Below are 26,253 nucleotides of genomic sequence, written 5' to 3' on the forward strand. Positions count from 1 at the left end.
CGGCACAGTCATACTAAGGATACACCACATCTGTCTACAGGAATTCTGGCTCATAAGAGGCATATGAAAGGTAGCAGTCGCGGATGCCGAGCTGCAGTGCAAGCTGTCACATACCAGTAGGTGTTCTGGGACCGGCTCTCTCTGTATTGCAGCGCTGTGTGGTTCAGTCTGTTCGTGCTGTCCAGAGTTTGGTTCATTTTCAGCCGGCAGGAGGGGAGAGATTACATTCTTTGTTGTAAGGATAAATGTGGCTTGCAACCACTTTGTAACACTGCCAGACCTGCAGGTGAAACCCTGCTTGTTTCCAGCCATGATTAACAGAAGGAACACAGCCAAAGATAATACAGAAGGGGAGGAATGAAAGGAGGAAAGAGTCAAACCCTGCCCAAATGGCAGGAGGTGGCTACATGTGCTAGCTGGACTATGACCAAGGCAGATGCAGCAAAGCTGAATGGGGCTGTTAAAGGCGAAACGCTTGGGACAGTAACTTTAACTATTCAGATTCTTCTTGGAAATGCCAGTATCTGAGATACTGAGCTGTAGCTAAATTTGGACATTGCATAAACATGTACAAACCCATTCAGAGCTTACTGGTGGTTCACCCAGGTTTGGGGCTGGCTCTTACGGCTGGGCTGCTACACACACGGTAGCAAAATCCATCCCTCCTAGTGAACCATTCTCTGTTTGCATGGTGGGCCCCAAGTCATACCTGCAGCTGCTGCCTGCAGGTCATGCCAGCTGGCTTAGCAGATGCTGCAGGAACAGCATTTCTTCAGCTTTTCAGCTGATTTTACACCATATTTGTCATTATATACGCCAGAGAAATGAAACTCTTGGGGTCTTATATTACCCCCCTTTTAGTGCAATGCAGTTAAAAAAATAGAAAGCTGTTTTCTATGTGATTCAAGTACAATTTATCAGGGACAAACTGCTCCAGGCATCACAGTCTGTCCACCGGACCTGTTGTTCAGGAACTGGCTGTGTTTAATCTTCCTTCCCTGCCACCTGGCTCTAAAAGGCCTGCTCCCTATCTCTCCCCCTGCATGCGTTACCACTGAAAACCACATTTAATACACATCCTTGCACTCCAGCTTCTCGCTGGTCACATAGTGATTGAGTGCTTTGGAGAGAGATGGTACCACTTTACCACGTAAGGACCTTCAGGCAAGACTCCCGTTTGTAAGAGGGCCACACCGTGATGGCAGGTCTGAACTAGTCCAGAACAGCTGTGTCTCTGTACCAGTCGGCTTTTGGGCACGAAGGAGGGAGGCTGTTTGGTGGGTTTTTTTCTGACTCCCCTCCCTATTCCTCTCAGTTGTGGAATGAAAGCGCCCTGCTAAATAAAAGGCATGCCAGAAACACTGGTTCATTTACAGCAGTGCACGTGCCGTCATGCAGTCTGGAGAAGCGGAGCTCGTACTTCAGCTATTAACGCGCTCTTCTTTCTACCTTTGTCTAGTTTTGCCTATCACAGTTACACATGAAATCAGGTGCGGTAATTACTGAGCTGTGGTTGCAGAGTTATTAACTTGCAGTGCAAATTAATTAAGTCTGCTTCACTGGTGAGTGGGCTTTGTCCTTACAAAGGGCCAGGACTCCGTGGCGAACTGCAGAGGCCAGGCTAGACAAGCTGCGAGGTGAGCTTCTTCCCCAAAGAACTTGGCCAAAATCAGGTCACGAGTTAAGGCATTCTAGCTTCTTTGCTCCCTTCCAGTCTCTTTTGCTACTGATGTGGGTCAGGATTAAAAAAAAAAAAAAAAAAATTAAAAAAATAAAAATCCCTATTAAAAAAAAGCACTCACAGCTTCTGGGGGTTACTGGGCTACAGAGGAACCCCCGCAAGACCAAGTTTTAGGAATCAGGCAAGCTGCAGCATCCAGCAATCACAGCTAAAAAAACCTGCACTTCTGGAAGCACTGCAAGGCTGTCAAGTTTTGTCTTGGGAGCAAAAACCTAATTGTAGAGATCATGTCACCAAGGGAGTGTTTGCACTAACCTCGGTGACTCTGGATCAGACTAGCTGGGACTATTAGGGCACTTCTGCCTTTTGCATTTTGATAGCTGGAAACAGATTTGAAATCAAACCTGAAGCATTGGTCTGCACGATCCTGTGGACCAAAGTGATTTAGAGGCAATAAAACTGCTATTCTAAAACTTCAGTCAACTCTTATCTAAAATTTTTCTCTTTCGGTAAGTAGGCCTTCCATACTGGGGCCAAAAATAGCTGGCCAGTTCTGATCTTGTTTTCCCATCAACACGGTCACGTCCCTCAGAGCCTGGACCGCAGATTCAGTTTCACACCAGCAACAGGGCTAAGTAAGACTTTTTCCCATCAGAGAATACTAGCTGCATCAAACAATTGATGGAATAATTAGGGTATTACCAAAGTGCTGTCAAGTATGGACTTAAAGAACAACTCAAAAACAGACACAAAATTATTACTCCTAAATGAATCAAAAGATTAAAAAAAAATAATAATATTTAAAATAAAGATCCTAGGACTTGACGTGAGCAGCACAATTAGGGAAACACCCCCCAGAAGGTGGGGCTTCCACAGTCAATGTCTGACCTGGAAAGGAAACTCAATACGGTTACCAGCACTCACGCAACCTGGCTTTACAGTCAAGGGTGAGCTGCACTCAGTCTCCCGGTCAGGTTATTCCTCTAGGAGGCACTATGTTAATTACAAAAATAAAAAAAAATTACAGCTGCATAACTGCATAGTGGTCATCTCTGAGCACTCCTAGAGGAGTTTTAGCTGTAACTGTTCACATAGGCACAGGGAAGGGTAGTGTCAGGGACAGACTGCAAAATCCTAGGAGCAGGACGTGCAAGGTCATACGGTCACAGAGGCGACCGGAGAGTTCATGTTGGAGACAGTCAGGTGCTGGTTGTTGTCAGTGGGGCACTTGGGGAAACCATCCGTCTTGCAGAGGATCTTGGAAATGATCTTGCGAAAGGTGTATCGGAAATCCCTGATCCTGTAGGCGTAGATGATGGGATTGATGACAGAGTTGGCATGGGAGAGGATGATGGCCATATACATCACCCACTCAGGCTTGGATTTGGAGAACTCCTCATGGAAGTGAGTGATGCAGTTCAAGATATGCAGGGGCAGCCAACAAAAGGCAAAAAGTCCTACGATGATGGCCAGAGACTTGGCTGCGTGGATCTCCTTCTGCAGTGTGGTCCTGGAGTTCCCCATCAGTTCGATCTGATGCAGCTGTTTGCAGGCGACCATGAATATCTTAATGTAGATTCCCAGCATGATAGCAAGTGGAAGCAGCACGCAGCCGAAGAAGTTGAAGTACACCATGTAGCTCATCGTTACCACATTCTCAAAGAGGCACGAGATGAAACAGCCATGGTGCTCTGTCCCAGTGTCAGCCCCTGTCTCGTTGGTGGTGTTGGGGCAACCGCTCATGGCTTTGTTCCAGCCCATAAGTGGAGTCAGTCCAATTCCAAAGGACAGGAGCCACAGCACAGCGATGAGTCCTCTTGCCCGCTTGCCAGTCACCAGACTATTATACCTACAGCATCAAGAACAAAACCAAGATAGAGCCATTAAATAAACGAGCGCTCGTGACTTCCCTGCAGTTAAAGTCATCAGCATTTTGGCTAATGCCACAAAAGCCCCACCCACGCCCACATGGGAACCTCACCTCTCTGATCAGCGGAGGGGCAAAAAACTCTCACCTGTGCTCTCCGCCTACACAAAGTGATTCAGGGAGGTGATTCACTTACGATTCCTGAGAGAAGCCAAGCACCGCCCCTGCCCACGAACATCCTTCGATAGAAGGTAAGGACTTGGAGTCTTAAAAAAAGGCTTTATCGTTGCGTGAGCCTAAACCACCAACTACAAGGAGGGCAAGAACAGGGGGAAGGCTCACTCTGTAACCACCAACCTACTCTCGTGCTCTAAGCATCCACTACTGGGCACGCCGGGACATGCTACTGGGCTACGTGAACTTCTGGTCTGACCTCTTACAGCTGAGACAATGCTGGCTCTCAACTCCACACTGTAATGAGTAGCTAAAGTCTTAACCAGCATCACCACACGCTTACAGCCTTTATACCACAGCCAACTTGCTTCAACTTGGGCTGCTTTTATGCCTGCAGCCGTGCTGGCTTTCACTGGAGATTGCAGCAGTCCCGTAACGCGATGTCCCTTCCCATGCTACCTTATACACTAAGGTGGGAAGTACACATGTGTGTGGAAAACAGGGATCCTATTAGTTTCCCAAACAGTGCAATTCCTGGCTTACACATGCCAGACTGCAGCCCACGCGAGCTTGTTGTGGCTGGATAACAAATACCCTGAAAGACTTTTCTGAGCCAGCGTCTGAAAGCAACTGCTAATGCTGGATCGCTTGGGAGAGTTACAAGTTAGGGTTTGTGTCTCCATTCAGAACCTCACATCCAGGCGTGCAGCTGGGAGCCAGGGACACTGGGCTCTTCTCCCCCCATTCGACATCCCTGCTCTGTGCATCCTCCAGCAACCGTGCTGGTGTCGGCAGCTTTGCCTAGCTGCCGGGGCTGGTGTTGGCCTCGGCTGCTCATGTATGTGATGTGCCAATTCTGTAGGACACGCACCACGGAGGGGCCCTGAAGCCACCCAAAGACTGGGACCTGCAGCTTCTGAAGCCGTCAGTGGGGTTAAACCACACAGCCGTGCGTAGCTGCTGCTGTCGAACGGTGCTTGCGCTCTGCTGACCCACCAAAACTGGTTGTAAAGGTCCAGATTTTTAAGTAAACACCTTCCTTGGGCACCTGCTGCTCTCACGTGTTACAAAGAAGCTCTGTGGTGGCCCAGGGACAAGCGGGTGCAGAGCCATGCTCTGCCCCGCATCTTTCCTAACCCCACGGACTGGGTGCCTTCATGGCCAAGAAAACAAAAAGTTGTGGCTGATGCTCAGGGACACAAACGGGGCCGGAACCTAAAGCAGCAAAAGTCGAGCTGGTTTGGGTGCAACCAGAACACATGCCAACATCAAAGCATCAGTTGGATCGCTTTTTGGGGATACGAAGAACCAGTGATTGCCAGAAAGACATCATGAGAAACCCATTCCTGTCCTCTCTGCAGCCAGTTAGCGTCTGCTGGCTGACACGCGTGTGCCCCCCTTCCCACACCCTTCTCTCAGCACTTGTTTACTCTGGCTTGGCTACCCTGCTCCTCCTTTCCTAAGAACGTTTGTTCTGATTTTCTTCCGGCCCGTGAGGCAGGGGAGGGTTTTATTCCCACAGAACCGCAGCTGTGCCTGTGAATCACACTGCGGTCGCCTCCGTGCGAGCCGTGCGTCCTTCTCCTCCTGCGAGCTGCAAAGACAGGAGGGTAAGTGTGGGGGGGGGTTGTCTGCCAACAAGAACCCAGCAGTAAAGAGGGGCTGGGGGGAGCCCTCGGCTCCTTCTGCGCGGCCGCTTCGAGCGGGGCTCGCTTCGGGCACGGCCGGGGCTGGCCAAGAGGTTGCGGCAGCAGCAGCCACATTTAGGCACTGCTGAACCGTGAACATGCTCCACGGGGTAGGTGTCTAAAAGGCAAGTCCAGCCACGGAGGGGTTTCTCCTGCACTTTTCTCTCATTATTACCAAGTCTCACTGGTTCAGAAGATGAGAAATTATCAGATGGGGCATCAGTGAGGCCAAGCCCATTGCTTTCAAAACCCCGTGTTAAGTTTTCAGGAGCCAGAGGTGGTCTGGGGTTGTGGGACCTGAAAATGTTAAGATTTGATTCGGAGCAAGTTCCCAGAAATCCAATGTCTTGGCAAAGTCTGAGTCTTGAGCTACAACGTTGGCCAAGCTTAGTCAGTGCTGTAGGAGTACCAAGAGCTGCTGCTGACCTACAGCTCTGCACGTGGGAAGAAAAAAATGTGGCTCCTTGGCTTGTGCTATTCATGCTTAGTTGATCACTTCAGTTGCTCCTCTGCTGCCTCAGTCATTTCACAGCCCAAAAACTATTGTAGTGAGACTGGAAAATGCAAAAGGGACCATTGTTCAGAAAGAGAAACTGAAGGGTCAAGAGTTTTGTGTGTCTGAATCAGGCGGTGCACAGGAACACCAGGAAAAGCCGCCACGGCTCAGCGTGCCGTGCCGGGGCCGGTGTCCACCACGCTGGTGACATTCGGTGCTGTCTCTTGCTGAAAACACATGACCCCAAATAAGGCTTCTTCCATCTGCTTTTCTCCTGAACTCTCCTGCAAAGGTAAGCTTCAGCTGGCAGGTTTACAAACCAGCTAAGAAGTCACTTAATTTTCCAGTGGCTGTGATGGTGGGATGTTTATTTTAGTGTTGCTTGCTCTTCCCCAGGGCACATAGCAAAGTTGCAGCCAGGACCACATTTAAGCGGGGCCCCCTTCTGCGAGGAGGAGATAGAAAAACGTGCCGCGCTCCGGGTCTGCAAGAGCCAGAGCTGAGCAATGGAGGGGGCTGCAGGCCTGTCGGCACAGGGAAGAGATGGTGTTCGTTAAAGTGGAGATAGTTATTCACAGTGAACAGCACACTCCTTTGATTAGTTCTTTATTTTCGCAGGGATGCGTTGCAAATTCCTCCCAATGTCTCTCCATTCAGTGGCTTGGTCCCAGGTAACGACGGTGGTCGCTGCTGTGACTGCAGAGAATGGTCACAAGTGGTTGCTGAGCTACCAGCCAGAAGAAGCCAACGTGAAATTAGAGATAGGTCGCTGCTCTAAAATTGTTCACTACCTACCTTGTTATTGCCTTAACGCACTTATTTGGTGGGACACTGCTTTAAGTTAACAGAAGTTAAGCATGTGCTTAAAAATAAAGTGCATGCCTATTAGCAGACCAAGGCATGAAGAGTCTCGTTAGTGAGCCGCTGCACACAGCTGCGCCCGCCGTCCTAAACCACCACCAAGCAAAGAGGCACGGGCTGTGAGACAACTGAGACTCCACTTTTTTCCTAAGCTCTATAAAACATGATCAGACAGTGAGGAACCAACAGATTTTCACAGCTCCGAATGCTCCAGCAAACCCCTCCTTCGTTCTCTTTTAGGCGTAATATTGTTAGGCAAAAAAACTATTAAAGTAAATTTACTCACCTAAGTCTGCTCAATTAATGTATAACAAATATTGAATCTCCTCTATGTTTCTGCCCACAGACATCAAATGTTGCTTTAATGTAAATAACAGCTGAATATTTTAAAATGATTTATTGAGATTAAATAAGCTGGCAATGCATTAGTTCCTTTTACACCGCCAGGCAAAGTCTCTTTACTGGCATAATCATCATCAAGCAGCTAATTATCTCAGCTCCCACCCGGTGCCCCTGCAGCGAACGCGCTGCAGAAGCCCCGATGCCATCCCCACCAAAAGCGATTCAGGGTTCTATTCTTCTGACGCGGATAACCATACGTTTGCCACCAGTGTCACAGTCACGCAGCCCGGATTGCAGTAGGTCAAATACTTTAAAGAAAGAAAGTTCAGCTGCTTTTACAAGATGGCTCTGACCCGCCGGTGTTATCGTGTACAAGCGCCAGGCTGCTGGGTCCGTACCGGCTGTGCCGTCACCGAAACGGGCCAGCGGGTGACCTCCATCCAGCAGCATTCGCTGTCGCCTGCGGCCCCTCCGCTTCGGTGATGGCTCAGCAAGGTCCGCAGCTTTTCTGGAAAATCATCACAACAACCACCAAAGCAACAGTCGTACATTAGCGCAGGCTGCAAGAAGGCTCTCTGCCTTTCTCCAGGCACCGTGCCTCTGGTTGGTAGGATGGTCAGGGTTTTGTTTTGGGTTTTTTTGTTTTTATTTTTCAACGGGTCTCATTGCATTTCTAATGCTATTTACTGGCGCTGGATACCAGCCAAGACACCCAGGCATGCCTAAGTACAGCTGGAGCAGAGCAGGACTCGCTGCCAGCCTGCAGCCAGCCCAGCCTTTCCCATGCAGGAGTTTGGCTCCCGACTGGCAGGAACGGAGTCGTGCCCTGCACGTACCTGGCATCTCCCTCCGAGCCCGGCAGTGACCCCGTGCAGATCACCCAAGCAGAAGCACTGCTCCCCGTCAAACGAGGAGCGTACAGCAGCAGCCAAGGCGTAATTCAGCATTTAGGTGATAAGACGTGGGCCAGAAGGCAGCAACAGCCTGGAGTCTGGAAGGGGACTGTTATTCCCACATTATTTATCCTCAGAGAGCAGGAATGGGAGAGAATCCCCTGCCGTCCCTGAGCAGCCCAGAAGGATGAACAGGCGAAACCATCGTGGTACCACGCACCCGCTCTCCCGGTGCTTGGTGGAGTCTGGTGGTGGCCCTATGACGCTGGCCTGGGCCCCGGCTGATAAATTACTGAGTAAATAAACCCAAGGTTAGCAAAAAGCAGAGCCGATAGCGAATAGTTTGTTTTGCTGAACGCCCGAGATGTGTTGCTGAAAAAAAGGGTGAGCTGCAAGCCGAGAGACTGCGTCAGCACTTGCCACCACGTCGTCATCAGTGCTGCGGTGCAGGGTCCGCCGCGCTAGGCAGCGTTCGACCACACAGCCCTTGTCCTGCCCAAAGGCGACCCCTTTGACTGTCACCTGCGGAGTGGCACAAACCCCTTTTACATTCGTTCACCACGGCACCCTTGTTCCCAAAGTCCTTCCCTACCCCCCTGCTGTTGGAGAGACAAAAACGAGCTCCATCGTCTCTATCACGGGCTGAAGACCTGCAGCTGGTACCCAGCAAATACGCTGCGGGTCCTGGCTTTTCAGGCATCTGCAATAGGTTGTCCACCTGCCTGGGCATTATTGCCGTCTCCCATCCTCGCTGGATGCCCGAGTAAAATCCCCGAGGCTGGCCGAGATGCAGCTTCTAGCAACAAAAAGCTGTTGGAGAAATCCCCCGCGCCTCGGTCAGGCTTCATCTCGCCAGCAGCCCTCCAAAGGCTGCAGGGCTGCCAGGCTGTGCTTGTAAAAGCTGCACACGGACACCGGGTGTTTAAATGCTTTTCTCGTGTATGTAATACAATGCTGAAGTTGCAGCATTAACTTTTCCAGCAGGAAAATTTTCTCTCATGATGCAGCCTCCCAGGCTTGCTTAGTCCAAGCGTTTGACCAGGGATGTCTCTGCAACCTTCCCTGGGAAGAGCCAGGAGGGTCCCAACCCTCGTCCTGGCATCTTCGGAGTCTCTGGGATGGCGTAGGGGAGCGCTTTGAATCGGGCAAGGCTCTAAACCCGTCAGCCTCACTCTATACCAACCCCTTGCTGGCAGAGCAGTGCCGGACAGACGGGCGTCCGTCAGCAGAGCAGCAGCAGCAGCAGCACCCGAGTCCCTGTGGCCCGGCCTGCTGGAAGGGTGCTGCGCTGCTCTGCTCAAGGACTTTGGGCCAGTTCTCCCACCGCCAAGCCCCAGCGCAGGACCAGCCTTCGATGAGCAATTTCAGTGCGTAAACTCCAAATTCACAGGTAGCTTGTGCCGAGGCCACGGTCGGTGGGACCGGTGGGGAGATCCAGGCGTGACGGCTGTGCAAGGGATGCTGCAGCCAGCTTGTGTCCTCTCTGCACTCCCGGAGCTTTGGAGGGAGCCCTGGGGGGGGGCTGGTGGTCCCCACTGGTCTCCCTGCTTCCCTCCCCATTCTGCCCAGTGCCCAGGCTGCCGGATGCAGGGAGGTGAGCAGATGGAGGCTTTAGAACTCAGACTACGCAGGTGCTTTGATACAAACAAGCAGGGATAATTTATATGTTTCTATTTTAAGTGTGAAGGAAAATACACAGACACCTCCATTCACAAGGGGAGAGAGCAATTTGGCTGCCAAGCATTGTATCCTTGTCATCTACTTGCAGCTGTACTTTGCATCTTGCTCTTTTTTTTTTTTTTTTTTTTTTTTTGGTGAGCTATAACAGCACAAAATAAGCACCATCGCTGCTGTTCTGTTTGCTCTATGCACAGCCACGTAATGGAGATCACATACCAGCTGAAATATCCTGGCAGGACATTTTAAATGAATCATAAATTGCACCTTAGAGAGGCGGGGGGTGGCGGGGGGAGGAAAAAAAAGAAAAAGCTGTGCTTTTTAACCAGGAAGGAGTTGGCGGTGAGAGTGAGAAATCTGATTAGCGGTTACAGTATCAGCCGAGGAAGCAGAACATCTGCGTCTGTCCATGTCCAGTTGTAGACAAATCACTTCCTCCCACATCTGTCCCCATTGTGTGCAGGGGACAGCAGCAGCGTCCCCCCCACCCCCGCTCGCCCTCCTGGCCTTCCGCTGGATGGGTTACTGCAAACACGCCAGCGCCCACAGCTCAGGTGAGCACCCAGGGGTTATTCGGAGGGGCAGGAGGCATCGCTCAACGCCATCCATTTCTGGTGCTTTCACGGGAAACCTGAGCGGCTGCAACAGCTCGGTCCCTGCGCACCCACCCTCTGGGGGGATGGAGACAGCACCCACCCTCCGGGGGGATGGAGACAGCCAGCACCCACCCTCCAGGAGGATGGAGACAGCCATAAGGTGCCGGCTCACGGCCATCCTTCACCCGTCAGAAAAAGCTCAATGGGAAGAAGCGAGCGGTCCCAGGACGACAGCCCTCCCCAGCTCCCGGTACCCAGAACACGCACCCAACCGGGAAGCATCCCCACCCACCAGGGAGCACCCCACGCCGGGCAAGCGGCCCCGTCGTTGTGAAACCCTGGGTAATGACATGTAAATGAGAACACCCAGCCCTCGCAACACACAGCCTGGCTGCAGGCTGTTGCTCAAGGCTTGTCCTTAAAAGGGAGGCCCGTATGTGGGTGCTGCTCCGAGCTTTGAGCCTGGATGCTCCGGGAACCCAGCCTTGCCTTGGCTCCCTCCCTCGCGGGGAGGAGGAACAACCGCCTGCTCCCCTCTGGGTGCTGTTAGGTTGCCATTCCTGCTTGAGGCACCTAACCAGCAAGGTCAGAGGCTGCAATGCTTCATTTTTAGATTTGGAGGATCACTAAAAAAGCATTTAAAGGCTGGAAGGCTTTAACTTTCTCCAGGGCTTGCTGTGTTTATGTTATACGACATTTTCAGCCTTAGTCTGATATAAAAGCTGGACGATTTTGAACAAGCAAGAGAAGAAGACAAGCCCAGTGGGTGAGCAGAGGCTGGGGCAGCCCTGCCGTACCGCATGTTTGCTCGCTGGGAAGCAACTCTAACTGGGAGCAGAGTCACAGAGAAAGGCACAAAGAGCAGCACGGAGACCGGGATGAAGCAGTCCTGGCTGAAGAGGAGCCCTCGGGTGGGCGTTGACCATCAGCTGCTCCCAGAAGAAGGTGGGGATGGGAGATGTCCGCCAGTCAAAAGCAAACCCATTTGCAGCCCCTAAGTTAACCGCTCCCCGGTTACGAAGGCTCCAAATGACCCTTCCCACGACAAAAACGGACAAAACCCACTCGTGCTTCACACTCAGCCGTAGTGATGCCTCTTGCAGTGAGCCAGGCGTATGGAGGGGAGCGTTCCCTACCCCGGGTACCCCTTTGTGCCGGCATGCCCCAGCCCACCCCATACAGGCTTCAACCGTGGAGACTATCGAGTGCCTACAGGGTTAAAACCCTCTCAACAAGATATCCATACCCACGCGCTTATCCCTCCCGTGAACTTCTTCCCCGGGAGAGTGCCAGCTGCCCTCCCCAGCTCCCACCTCATCCCAGTTTATCCCTGCTCACCCCTCCACACAGACCGGTACCTCAGCCCTGCCACCGCCAGCCCAGCACCGGCTCAAGGCAGGGGAACGGCTGAAGGGCATCGGGTTTGCAGGACCGGGAATACGGGAAGAAGAAATGCAGGAGAGCGCAGTTTTGGCCCAAAGCACCCCGCAAACGGCAGACGTTTGGCTAATCCGGAGGATTAAGGAGGGAAACTGCAAGTCAGGCTGCTGCGAGGAGGAGAGCGGTGGGGGGGGGGGGGGGGCCGCAGAGCTGCGTACCGGTTGAACACCGACAGCACCTCTGGTGTGGATGTGTGAATATTTTTCTCACACGCACGCATTCACAGCGGCCCACGGCCAGGCAGGAATTTACATTCGCTGGTTTCTATCTGCAGAAGCCGGCCCCAGCCAGCTCTCGCCCCTGACAGGGTGAGAAAAGGTGACTGAAAACTGAACTAAAAGAAACACGGGGTACGAGCGGGGCGCAGAGCAGGCTGCGGGCTCCCTACCCACGCCGGGCAACCCCACGCCGCCGTGAACATGCCTGATGCTGGGGGACCGCCGGGGGTGTGCAGAGCCCCGGGGGCACAGGAAGGAAATGAGCTCAGCGCGCCGCACGCTCCAGCCACTGGTGACATCAAAACGTAAGCAGCTCCCTCAAGATGCCCGTGTAGCGGCAGGAGCGCGCGATACCAACCCGTCACGCTCCATAGGGTGTTTCTGAATCCCGAAGCAAAAAAGCCCTGTTCTTCCCACCCGGGATGGCAGGACCGAGAGGAACCTGCGGCCCTCCGGAGCTCTTCCTCGGCACCACTCTCCCTCCATGGCTCTGAAGCCCCACGTTATTCTGCCTGAGGGTGCCTGGGGCTCAGAATTTTTGTCATTCCAAACCTCCCAGAGTGGTCAGAACCTCAGATGTGCAGCACCGGGGTGGCTGAGTTAAAGGCAGCTGGTAGAGGTGAGGTAGGAGCTACGATTCACTGCGAGCATTTTTGGGTGTGATCCTGTATAGAGAGTCACTGCGAGCTTTTTTGGGTGTGAACCTGTATATAGAGCAGTGGTGTGACCGCTACCCCTCCCAGGCACCCAATGAGTGCCCTGCTCGCTCAGATAACGGATAAGGGCGGGGAGATGGCAGATCTTTGCTGGATCCCTCTTTCTGTAGCGAAACGGGTGCTAAAGCCCTTCCTAAAGGCCCCAAACCACTGGCTTCTCCATCCGCCAGCCCCAGCACGCTGCTACTCCTCTGCCTTCCCTGCAGAGCCCTGGGCTTCTTCCCCAGGGCAAACGGATCCTGCGTGGTCAGCACCGACCCCAGCACCGCTCACCTCCCCGTGTCCCATCCCAGTACGCTCCAGCAGCTCGAGGAGCCCACCCTGCCCTCGCCTCCCTGCCCGCGTTCAGCCAGTTCCAAACAAGTTGGCGACGCAGCATCCAGCCCCCCGCGCGCCAGCTCCCTCGTCGCAGCGCAACGGGCAAATCTCACGGAAAAGACCCACGGGAGAGGGGGAGGACGTGGCCAACAGCCACCCCCGGAGCACCGCGCTCCCGGGAACCTGGCACTGGGATTTGGGTGGGAGGGAAGATGGGACGGCCGGGGCGATGGGTGCTGATGCACAGTGCATCGTGAAAAGGGGCGCGGGCAGAGCCCCAGCCACGGCGGCACCGGTCCGCCTGCAAAACTTTTTCTGGAGGGACCGTGCTCTCTCCCTTGTCCCCAGTGGGTCCGGCAGCTCCGGTCACGGTGCTCAGTGACACGCCGGTCGGTGCCCGCATGGCACCAAAGGGTGAGCGTAAGGGCACAGACACGCTCGCAGGTTATTTGTGGCTCATGCCCAGGCCTGATGTCACCCGTAGGATTAGGAGATAATCCGCTCGGTGGCACGTACAAATTCCCTGAGCCTCTCGTGTCGTCGGACTTCGCAAAGCCACGAGAGCCCACGGGGAGGGGAGAGGGCCGACACATCTGTAGGCACAGCTGGCGTCGCCGATTCCTGGCATCTTGCGGATTAAATACAGTAATAGGAGCCCCAACGCCTCCTGCATAGTGACCGCCCGGTGTAGCCAAGGGCCAGAGCAGAACGCTCCTAAAAGACTCAGACTGCAAAGTCTGTGTTCATTGCTATAAGCAGCAAATTCATAAAAAAGCCCAAGAAAAAGCCTGTGAATTAACAAAGCAAAAACTTTTAACTGCAAAATAAAACAGTTTGCTCTCAAAACATTTTGGTTTAATATATTTTTTTGCAGAGAGGCTGAAAGGTCTCCCCGAGCAAAATTCGGCCAGATTTCAAAAGCTGCTTTTTTCATCTAAAAATTAACCTGTATTTTTTATAGATTGACCTGACCAAAACTGAAAAAAACTCCTAAACCCAAAGCTCTGGGTTCTGGCTCAGCCCAGAAATCGGTGCCCTCAGCCGCTCCAGCCACCGTTCCCTGACATCCCTGCTTACCACCCAGGCTCTGCGGGAGCTGCGTCAGGACAGAGGTCTCAAAGACAATTAATTCCCTTCCTGTCAGGATTTTTGCTTTTTGGGAGGGAAGTGATTCCCGAGGTGGGGGGGAAAAATATAAAAATTTGGGACAAGCATTTTTAGGCAACCCGGCTGCTCACAACTAAAAATAGTTGTGATTTTCCACCCTCCAGCTTCTGGCCATGAGGGCGCATGTGATTATTTCTGATTTTTTTTATTGTGCTTCTGTGTCCAGAGTTGACTGCATCCGAAGCCCGGAGCAAGCAGCAGCCCTTGCGAGACCCACGGCCGGGCGAGCGGGCGCTGCCGGCCCCCGGCTGCGGCACAAACCCCCCACGTTCTGCTTGAATCGAGCTCAACTGACACGAACTTCCTTAAAGACGTGACAGCTCCATTGCTCAAGCGAACATGCCAGCCCTCCTGCCCGCAGCCCTCGGCACGTTTGCCAGGCTTGTTGCACATCAAGTTTATTAATCGGTGATGACCTTGGCCAGGCGCAGCCGTCTGACGGAGAGGGGAGGCAGAGCATCTGGAGGCAGCTCTGGAATGATTGCTGGCTCTCAGGATCGGGCCCCACGAGCGTGAGTTGCGCACGACCAGCAGAACACGCCGGGGAGTTCAGACGAAGGGCAAGGCAAGGATGTCCCTTCAGAAAGGAAATGAAGCAAGGGCAGAAGGAAGAGCAGCTGCAATTCTGCGTGCTGTTGATGGCACACAGAAAATGGCAGGTGAAGACCAAGGCTCTGAAGAGGATTTTTTTTTTTCTCCTCCCCAGTGGCTCCAGCCCTCCCGCCTGCCATAAAACCCCACCAGGAGAAGCTGGGAGTTGAAAGGAACCCAGGAACAATTCTTTTGCTGGAGAAGACAGAGGGAACAGGCAGGCAGCCGTAAAGCATCAACCAAACCACCTCTAGAGAGGCCACTGCACAGCTCAAGGGGTCAGATAACAGCAAAGGCAATCCAAATGGGATTTGTCCCCACGAGGCGAGCAGACGCGAGCCGGACCATTGCCTCCATCACGTCAAAGAAAAGAGGGGCAGCAGCTCACGTGGGAGCCTGGCAGCACCAGAAGCAGAGCAGCGCGACACCATCATGATCCGAGCGTGGATGCTCTGGCCGCGGGGCCGCAGCACGGGCTCAGCAGGGTGCAGAAGGGGACAGGGCATGGTCAGAGATACCCTGTTCTAGTTCATGGTAAAGCTGCCCCAGAACATCGGTCTTGCACTTCTGCTAGGGATAAAATTGAAGATGGGAGGAAGAGCAAGCACCAGATCAGCTCAAATCACAGGGAGTTTGGGGCTAAGATTCCCTCTGCAGGTCTCAGCTGGGGTGTTTGCCAGGTAGGCAGCAGGAGTACGGTATTCACTGTCCTGCCGGACAAGGGGACACGTAGTGTGATGTTGCACAGGGTGTTTCGTTCTCCTTTTGCTCTCTAAATACAGATTCTCTTCTCCCTCCCTAATTCCTGACACATTTGTTCCAGGCATCTATCCATACCTACAATTATTAGCCACGCCAAAGGGTTTTGGTTAATGCAAATAAAAGGGAAAGATTTTATTCCTCCTACAAATCTTCTTTGGCTCACAGCTATGGGACTGTGGGGTGAAATCCAGCCCTGGAGAAAGCCAGAGAGCGAAAGCCTAGCACCGCTCCTGCGCCAGACACTCCGCAGGATGGATTTGCTGCTGCTGAAAGATGCTCCATGGCCTGGCTTTGATATTCTGCTGGGAGGAAGCGTTGTAGGGGAGCAAGATTTTGGGGGGGGGGGTGGGGGGGTGGGGATCGTTGGCAGAGGAGAGCAGGGATGGTGCCACGTACCTGGGGTGGCACAGGGACGGGCAGACGCAGGCAGGGCTGAGAGCTGCAGCCGCACGAAGTGGGCAGCACGGGTGGGGGCTTCTCCACAAACAGTCAATTTGTCAAAAACAAACAAAATAAGAGTTTCAAGGGACAGAAAGAATTCATGGCTTCAGGTCAAATTCAGCAAATATTTTTAGCCAGAAGAGGGAGGGTTCTAAACCACCATTTTTAAATAAGATTTTTGTTCTGCAATTGTCTAGATGAGAATTTGTTAGTTCCTTTCCAACGAGGATGCCTCCGTTTCAAAAAGCAGCACAGCAACATCAGAAGGGTTAAGCGACTCAAATAAAAATCTGCCAGGTTGGTCAGGATCACTTTGTTTCACTGAAACCTCCAAACATCGCTGTTCCAGTTTGACTAAAACAATTTTCCTCTTCCCCATGGGATTTTTTTTGGTTCAACCACAGAACTGAAAAATCCATTATTAGCCTGGCTGTAATGCAAACTTCTCCTGCGCACCCGCAGCCTGCAGGCCTGCCCAGCCCCTCAGTGTGCTTAAATAGCCCTGAAATAGTATTAAATAATATGGCACACTCAGTTCTCAATGTCCCTACAGAGGTTTCCACAGGGAGCTGGTGGATGCGACAGGGACACTTGTCTGCTCTGCAACAACTGCATTATTTATTCTAATTGCTAGACAGGGCTGGGCACAAATCATTTGCTTAAAGGTTTACAACTTCACGGCCTGCTATCAGCCTCTGCACTGGTCTCCAGAATGAGTGTTTTAGCGAGAAAGAAACTTTTCCTAAGCTCGCCATTCCTACAAATTGATGACCAGCTTTCCCTTTCCGCAGCAACCCCCCTTCCAGAAACGGCCCCTGCGCCTACCTAGAGCAGGTGCCTGGACAAGTTTCTTCCCCCTCGCTGCCGGCAGCCCCGTGGAACTTCTCAGGAATAACGATGCTGACGAGACAACTCTAAGCAAGCCTTGGTTGGAAAACCCTAGTGCAGTAGAGAAGTGTTTTGCCAGCATAGTTTTATAACCTCCTCTATCCTCTTTTGATCTTGGCTGTGCAAATAAAAACAGCCTTTCGGTACCAGTCTCTAAATCTCCTGTTGCCAAAGCAATGACCTGTCCATTGCCCTGTCCTTTTAAAGGAGTTTTACTTACTGGACATCTCTGAGAGCAAGGAAATAGGCCTCAATGCCAAGACCAAGTTTAATCCAAACATCACGCTTCACACCAGCCTGGGATGGGACTCCTTGATCTCCGTTTACAGCTGAAGGGGCTGTATGCATGCAGCTCGAAAGCGCTCACAGGAATAAAGATGTTTATGCAAAAGGAATAAAAGATTTGGCCTAAGATGGGGTGAAAAAGCAATGTCGGGAAAGGATCCCGAAGCAAGGCAAAACTGTCCTGGGATTTCATCCCCCATTGGTGTACGAACTGACCTCATGGAGAGTCGAGCAAACCTGCTAGAGACCAGGATTGTGAAAAAAAAAAAAAAAAAAAAAAAAAAAAAAAAAAAAAAAAGAGGGTGGAGGAAATACTTGCTATTTTGTCAGTTGGCAAAACCACTTCCCTTCTGCAAGCGTGTAAATGATCCCCTCAGAGCATTTCTGATCTGCTGCTCGCACCTCGGATTCCAGTGGAGTAGAAAGAAACCGATCTCACAAGGTTCAACTTCCTCTGCCAAGCGCTGCAGAAAGCACTGGGGGTACAAAGGGAGTCAGAACCAGGTTTGAATAGCTCGCTTGTGGCGGGGGGCTGCGATTAAACTGAAACTTAAAAAATCCGACCCTCTTCCACAGCTGCCGCTGTGCCGCTAGCCCCCATCCCGAGCAGGCCCCGAACGAACGAGCGGAAGAGGCACCAAGGCGTTATCCGGAGCCAACGTGCATCCCTGAATCCCGGCGGGTGGCTGGGAAGGTAAGCAGCCAGCGTCAGAGATCTGAACTGCTCTGTCCCCGCTCCCTCCTGGGCAGACGGGAGCTGCAGCTTGGTTCTCGCTTATTCTACATCCGTGGAATTTCCCCGCGTCGTGCTCCGATGACACATGCGGCCACTCGGCGTACATGCATTTCCACTACCAGTTTTTATCATCTGCCTGATGACTAATTGATATTTGCCTAAACGTATGGGAGTTCTCTGACGCAAGGAGCCAGAACGGGCTGAAGGGGTTTTTTTAAGACATTTTAGGGTGAACTCATGGCTCCTGCAAGGGAGACACCAGAGGCGAGCAGAACCTCGGAAAGCTGCAGGTTACACAGTTCAGCCGAGGTCCCTGTGTCAAATCCGCCCCGCTTCCCCGCTGCCTCCACTTCCCACCAGTCCCCTGAGGGGTCCTGGACTCCCCAGCGGGCCTCCAGCGACGTCGTCTTCTCGGGGAAGGATGACCGAGACACGAAGGAGATCGAGACTAAGGGCCTCAGGTCATTTGTAATGCAAAGCCAGGGGTTTGGTGCCCTGAAGCCTAAGGCAGCTGCTGCACCAGCTCACTGGAGCCTGTAAATTATATTCAGTACAGTTTTCCCCACGGTATTGCAACGTCCCATGAATTAGAAGGAAAAGAATTTATGTCTTTGATGCTGCACTCGGATGAAAGTCTAAACTGTAAAATTCGGAAACCTGACGTATGAATCCTTTCTCCTTCCCTCTTCTTTCACAGTGTACGCACTGAGCTGTCACCCTCTGACACTGACTGATCTATACACTCTCTCGTGGTAAGCACTCAGAAGGAAAGGGTATGTACGCAAGCACTGAAATACGGTTTCAGCGTTTGCAGCTGTAAAAAATTGCACTTTTGGTCCATTCACTGTAGCCCTCTAAAAACTTGGAGACAGCCTAGTTAGACTCTAGCGCTGGCTGTAAAAGCGAAGTATGTACAAAGTCACATTAAGGTCTATTTAAGATGACTTTCAGCCTTTCCGAAAGTCTTGTGACCTGAGCTCAGGACGAGGCAAGAGCTCTTACGGAACAGCCTGCAAAACTACTTCTCTAACAGGCTGGGAAGTAGGAGAAAGAGTGGTTGCTCCTATATTTAGTTACCTGGGAGATGCTCAGACCCCACAATAACGGGGGCTGTATAAATACCTACATAGATTAGCTACAACTACCCCAAGCACACTACTACATCACTGCATAGCCCTCCCAAGAAACCACTGACCCTCCCAAGACAAACATCCTCAAGACACCGAGGCTCCCGGGATATTTTGAAGTAAGAGGCGGGATACCAAAAGCCCGATGCCGGTCCCGCAGCCAGCGAGCGCAAAACCTCCGTTAATTTTCATCGCCGCCTGCGAGCAGCAAACTTCTTACGGCAGCACGAGGGACCAGAGAAGTTCCCGCACGCTAAAACCAGGGAGGTCACGGTCTGGGCTGTCAAGGAAGGTGGTGGCTACCTGCGTCCGCTCCGGTCTCTTACCTCAGTGGGATCTTAATGGCCAGGTACCTGTCGATGGCCACCGCCAGCAAGCTGAAGATGGAGCTTTGGGTGAGCACCAGCACGAAGCAGGCGAAGAAGAGGCAGCTGTGAAAATCCACCTGGAAGCCGATGCTGATGGTGATGGCGAAAGGGATGGCTAGCAACCCCACGGCAATGTCGGCCACCGCCAGGGACACCAGGAAATAGTTGGTCGCGTTCTTCAAGGTACTGTTGATGGCCACGGCCCAGCAGACCAGCACGTTGCCGGCGATGGACAGCGCGGCGATGATCAGTTCCAGCACGATATAGGTGGTTTTCATCGTGTCCATGGCGAGAGCCCGGGGCGAGGAGCTAGAACCGTTCACGAGAAAAAGCGACTTTCCACCGGCCCACCGGCCGCAGGTACCACCGACGGGCCACGGCGCAGCGGCGTTTCCCGGAGAGAAACACCCATGGCCGGGCTCACCGCCGCCTCCCGCCCGGTCACCGGAGCCGGTCGGGGGGGGACCGGAGGGGAGCGGCGACCCCCGGCTGGCGGCCGGTGGGGGGACATCCGCGGCCGCTCTGCCGCCGGTCACCGAATCCACCGAGCACCCAAAACCGCCGGGACCGGCTGCTGTTCCGTCCGCCTCGGGGCCATCCGGGACGGGACCGGCTCGGGACGGGACCGGCCCCGCTCCGCCCCGGGGATGCTCCGCCGCCCGCCCGCCCGCCCGCCCCGCGGAAAGCGGCTGCCGGTGGCGGCGGGGCTATTTCTGCACATGGGGAGGACGGGGCGGGGAGTGCGCGGAGACGAGCCGATTGGCCCAGGAACGGCTGGGCCCCGGGACACCCCCCCCCCGCAACCCCCGGGACCGGGACCGGGCCCCCCCCCCGGCCGCCGCTGCCCGGTCCCGGTCCCGGTCCCGGTGTGTCCAGCCCGCTCCGCCCCGGGCACGGTTAAAGGCCACCAGCGTTTTTTGGCAAAGGTGGGGGGGGGGGGGGGGCACTTTGCCGAAGGAGGGGTGGAAAAATCTCTTGTCCCGTCCCCCCCCCACAAAGCGACAAGCCTGTTGGGACACCGGATTGCCACACGGAGAAAAATCCTCCACGAGCAGGGCGCTGAGCGAAAGTTAAAAAAAAAAAAAAAAAAAGATTTCACAAAAATCATGACAGCACCGAGGCCGTGGACAGTTATCGCGCAACGTGACCTTTCCTGATGTAAGGAAATGGCAAAACAGCACGGATTAGCAAACGCCGTTACTCACGGGGCTGCGGTAGCGGAGTTTAGGTCTAAGGAGCTTGGAAAGAATTAAAAGCCGATGCAATCGCCGAAGAAAGGGGTTGTCTGCGCTGGTGGATCTTAAAACCAGCAGAGAACAGGGAGATAAATATAATTTAATAACTCCTTACCTTTTCATCACAGCTTTCATGCTTTATATTGTGTTCGCCATCAAAACACGACCAGATCGGAGGTTGAAATTCACACCGGCTCTGTAGCATCCAGCAGTACCAAATAATCCAGGACAGAAACTAGAAAAAAAATTCCAAACCATTAAGCAAAAGAAACCTTCCTGTAGCAAACAGAAAGTAAAAGAAATTGCCATTATCTTTTTTAAAACAAAGTTGGAAATTAAATCCTGTGGAAGGGAAAGGTTTCTGGGGATCCAAAGCTAAAGAGGAGCAAAACCACACGGGGAAAAATAGGATCGAAATGATTTCTATGGACATGGCGTAAATGGAAACACTCTCATAGACTAGAAATGCTTTGGATCAGACAGGTACGAAGGGGAACTCCTAATTTATATTGAATGAAGCCTTTTTTTTTTTTCCCAAGGTGGACATTTCAGGAGCAAGAATGCTTAAGAATGAGTCGGATGCTGAAGGAAAGCCATGTCTGTGGTATATATAATTCGATGGGGAAGTATAGCAAGGTTCCCTTTGCTCCTTTTAGACAAAAGGATCCGCATTTGGGGAGTGTCGCTGCCCCTTGCCCTCCCACCTAACACCTTTGCATTTCGTATCCGCCAAGCACTTTGCCGGTGCAAAGAAAGGACCGATTCTCATGACGGTTCTAACAGGCAAGTACCTAACTCCTGCGATTCAAACCTCGGTGTCCGCCTGGGACTGCACTGAAAGGAACGACAGAGTTTGGAGGAGAACTCAAGGCTGTCAGTACGCAGCAACACCCCCCCCCCCCCCCCCCCCCCGCCCCATATCAGGCTGCTCCATCTTTCTCAGCGCTGGCTGGATCCTGAACTTGCCTCCACTGGTTTGGTTTATTTATTATTTTGGGATGAGTGTAGCTTCCCTCGTGCAGAGCCTGTTGTAATCACGTAAACGACGGTAAACTACGGTGGAAGAGCACTTTCTCCCCCAAAGCAATGGATTTACATCAGGGTTTTTACACATGGTGTTTTCCTAGCTCTAAAACATGTGCCAACAGAAGCCCTCTCCTGCTTTATAGCACTTCAGTGAAACAAGAATGAACTTTCTGCAGTGGATACATTTTATTAGAAAAGGATCTGCTTTTGTGATCATGGAAGTACTTTTTACAGGCTGATCCGAGGGAAATTGTGGTTTATCAAGTCAGACGTGGACAGAGAAGCCATTATTTCAGATTCTGGTGAAGAGGTTGTTCTGGCCAAGGTCTCTCTCTGGGACTGGTAGTAAGCCACTGTGAATATTATGGATTTTGCATTACACGGAGATTCATGGCTCTCCAAAGCAGCGAAGCCTTTGCCAAGGTCCAGTGGTTTATTCTGGCGTTAACTGATGCAACTGAACTCATTCTGACTACAACTTAGCTGCAAGTGGAGCCAAGGACAAGCGTGCTCAGCTCTGTTGTACCAAACGTGGTTAAATCCTGCTGGCAGTAAGGGCAGGATGAGTCCGTTCCCAGCCAGAGATGCCGAACCTGCCCTCCAGCTGCATTCTTCGAGCCCTGTTTTAAAATATATGGCATTGTACACCCTACCATTACATACCGACTGAATGTGCTGGCCTTGCAAAGTAATCATCTGAGCAGGCGTTGTGAAACTCTGCAGTTCTTGGGGCTCTGAGGATGATGCAGCCACAGGTGATAACGTGCGTATTTATATACTGGAGTCCGTAAAGGAGCAAGGAAATCACACGATTAGCAAGGTAAGCGTAGCCCAAAGCTTGCAGCTTGTGGAATCCATTCAAGAACCGGAGCGCAATAGTGACATGGCACCAGGTCACCGGAGCACCGTTGGATGCCAAGATGTCAGAGACAAATGAATCACCATTGCTACTACTTTCCTGGATTCTATTTTACTCTAGGAATTTGCCTCTCAACAGCCACGTAGGAAACAGCACCAGCCCCAATCTGCTTCTTTCAAGTGCAAGAACTAATCGGGCTCTTTTGTTCAGAGGGAAACCGATTTAAACAGATCCCACGTTAGGAACGGCGATGCGGTGGGAGACAGGATCAGCACCCTGGTGTGGCCACAGCCCGTGTCTCCGTGGTTTGGCAGAAGCCCACCAACCTCGTACGTGCCGTTCCTTCTGTCGCTGCAGTCCCCGGGGGAGCGGAGCTGCCGCTTTGGAGGCCGTGCGTTTCCTGCAGCCCTCTGTGATCTCTTTTGTCTGAGGCCCCTGCGTCTCTGCGCAGTCTCGGGCTTCACTGAGGACTTCCCTAGCAATCTCTGTCTTGACACCTTCAGTACTCTTGGCCCCGCCACAAAGAACCGGTGAGGAGCTCCACTAATACACATCTCTCCATGCACATCGGACACGGGGCCCGGGATGCTCTTGCAGCCTGGGATGTCCTGCAGCCAGGTTTGCCTTCTCCGTCGCTAAACACAGGTTAAACGGAGGAGTAACAAGCACCGACGTAGGAGTGTCTCCGCTTCAAAGGGACGCAGACATCTTCTGAATATCAAAAACAGAGAGAGAGAGAGGAAAAAAAAGTGGATGCCAGGCAAAAAGTTCACCTGTCTTGCTGCCGCAGACACATCCGTCATACTGACTCTGGCAAGCCTCCATCGACCCGAGAGCGCTGCGGTGTTGAGCAGAACTGGCTTTTGGGTGGTAGAGAGCATTAGCCCTGCACCTCGTGGCTTCGCGATCAAAGCAGCTGCTAGCCATCCTCATCCGTGAAGAGGCAGCTCCATCCCAAAACTGCCCATAGCGAGGGGAGACTGGGAAATACGGAGGAGAGACGGGGCAGCCCCCAGGGCTTTCCAAACAAGCCCTGTTTTGGAGTACAGGCTGTGGCACAGTCCCGTGCCATGGCACGTGCCCTTCTATGACCACGGAGACTCAGAGGTTCTCTTTTCCTCCAGACCTCGCCAGTACACCTCGGTACGAGCCTCCACACACGTGTGTCCCCAGGAGACACTTGCATTTCTAACCTCTTTCCACTACTTGTCTCCGAGGCGCAAGGACCATGGGTGACGGGAATGGCTCGTTGACGGCGGTGAGGGTAGGGATTTGCGAGGTGGACGTGAGGAGCTGGACAAAAAAAAACAGCTCCTGTCTGTCACGTTTCCGTGTCTGACTGCCAGGGCAAGAGACCTCGGCTACAACTTGCTAAATAGGAACCATCAGCCTGGCAGAGCTGGCGCTGCCTCGTGAACCGAATTCCCATTACCAACTCAAGTCTTCACTAGCACTTCGGAGTTGTTTTGCAGGACAAGACGTAGCTTGTCCTGAACCTGACTCCACGAAAGGCTTCCCAAGACACAATATAACCTGTAAATCATGCAGCAGGTACAAAAGCCCTCTTCAAAGCGGTAAAGCCGAAGAAGACGGGCTGAACTACACTCAGTCTGCGCAAGCTAGGCGAAGGGAACGGGGTTTTGAGGGTAACTTGGTATGCAGGCAGGTGAAAGAAACACTCTGCTCTGCCTGAATATTTATTGCCTGCATTGCTGCGTTGAGCATTAGCATGTCAAAGATTGCAGATGAGCTCTGAAGTAAACAATGATGGAGGTGAATGGCCAAAGGTGAGGTTAGCCGCTGTATCGCTGTAGGCGTTTTTGCTGGAAGAGACTGGGAAAGGAAAGCAGAGAGTGAAATTCCAGAGAAAACTATTTCCATACCGGAGACTTCAGTCAGTCTGCAAAATCCTTGGAAAACAAAACAGGAAAATTACGGTAAGACTGTAAACTGCAGATCAACAAACTTGGATTTTCCTGGTCCCCAGGGTCATTGCCAGGTAATAAATGTATATCACCCTGGAATTCAAAACTGGTGTTTAAATTATCTGCAAGAACTCATCTTGTAACAATGCAGGTGTGTGAATTCTTTATAAATTGTGGGTTATATCTTACACCTTTCATTAGAAAACAAAAAAGTCACCGCAAGACTGAAAAAAAAAACCCCTATAAACAGCAGTGAAATTTAAAAGGAAGGATTTTGGCTGAGCAGAGGCAAGGGCATGAGGATACCATTTTGAAGAAATTTTTAATGTATCTCTGTGTTTGATTTTATTTACTAACCACCTTCTATGATGAAGAGCCAGGTAGGTCTTCCAGCAGTATTTTAAAATGAAAGCTGCAGCTCAAGCCAAGAGCATTTGAAGCCCTACAGTGCCGGGCCCCGGTTGCAAGGTCTCGCCTGCCCAGGGCTCCCAGCGCGTACTGGGCCCAGTTGTCTCGTTTATGTTGGTGGAGCTGGTACAGCCAATTTCCCCAGAGAAATCGAGGAAGCACTGTTACTTTTCCAGGCCAACATCAGCAGTGGAAAGCCCGGGTGAAGCTGGAGAGGGAGTGATGCCATTTGCAATTCAAACAACCTGGGAGTGCTTCATGCAGAGCTGGAGCTGCTTCCTGGGCAAAACCTTCACAACTTTATGCCCCTAAGAAAACAAACTTGCTTAGTGCCTGCTCCACAAGCCTGTCTCAGAGCTTCACCCCCAATCAACACTTCACAGCAACACTAAGAAGTGATCCCGCTCCCTGCCAAACCCTGACAGTGCAGGCAAATGTGCTCTTACCCCAAGTGTTTAGAGACATTCTGCTTTATGCAAAAACGTGACATGTGGAGCTCCAAATGACTACAGTGAGAAGATTTACAACCGGTGCAACACAACTGCTCGGAATATAGAATTACGGTCAAATTCTAGAGAAAAGCTAGATTTAATTCAAATCCTTCAACCTGCTTTCTCTGTGCAAGACGGAACCAAGATTTGCAAATGTTACTATTTATTTACTATTACTATTTGCAAATATTACTATTTATTACTGATATTACTATTACTACCATTATCTGGAACTGTCCAAGGACAGCTATAGCATATAGAGAAGCCATGAACCTGGGGTGTCTTAGGTCCCAGCTAGGGCTCTGAAAACCATCCTCGACCTGTAATAACTAGCCTCCCTTCACAGGCAGATCCACGCAGGTCACTCAGGGGTTAAAGGGCGGCTTAGCTGTGGCAAAGGGAAAACTGTAGAATACACACCAAAAAAAATTCAAATCAGCCAATGCAGAGGAAGGGACCAGCCTTCCTGACCCACTCTGGCTTCACGTTCAGCTGCCAGCAAATCCTGAATTTGCACTCAAACCCTGCTTGAACCCCAGTATCGTTATTACAGCCCCTGTTGTATTGCTCCATCACAAAGAGAGGAGATTTTTCTCTTTCGTCCAGTCTCCGCAACTATTGGCAAAAGTGCTATGTAAACCTAGTGCTAAACACTGCTAAAGCCCAAGAATTTGATTAGTGGGGTTTCCATCCTTGCAAGGCTGTATCAGAAACCCTCCTAGCTCAGTCGCTATGAAAGCAATGTCTTAATCACAGCTGAAGGGGAAGAACCTGAAACCTGGACCGCGCTATCCCATGGCATGTTATTTATTATTAATATTACTAGCCCCGTTGCAAGCTTCAGACTGAACTCTCCTTTCCCAGAATGGCTCTCCAGGGCCTTGGCAGTACAATTGCTCTCAAGGGCTGAGCTATGCATATATTATTATTATTGCTGTGCTATTCAGACCTGTTGGGTTGTCTGAATTGAATATGAG

General features: G+C 51.9%; 1 protein-coding gene across 1 annotated transcript; it reads right to left on the minus strand.

Annotated features, from left to right (window-relative positions):
- Nucleotides 1–601: 601 nt before the first annotated feature.
- On the minus strand, nt 602–19,970 carry ADORA2B (adenosine A2b receptor). The gene is made up of 2 exons (XM_049803916.1): nt 19,291–19,970; nt 602–3,530 (listed from the first exon to the last, which is right to left on the minus strand). Exons 1-2 carry the CDS (start codon nt 19,617–19,619, stop codon nt 2,837–2,839), a joined length of 1,023 nt encoding a protein of 340 aa, XP_049659873.1. The 5' UTR covers nt 19,620–19,970; the 3' UTR covers nt 602–2,836.
- Nucleotides 19,971–26,253: the final 6,283 nt, after the last annotated feature.

The sequence above is a fragment of the Accipiter gentilis genome, chromosome 6 (genome assembly GCF_929443795.1).
Source record: "Accipiter gentilis chromosome 6, bAccGen1.1, whole genome shotgun sequence".
NCBI lineage: Eukaryota > Metazoa > Chordata > Aves > Accipitriformes > Accipitridae > Astur > Astur gentilis.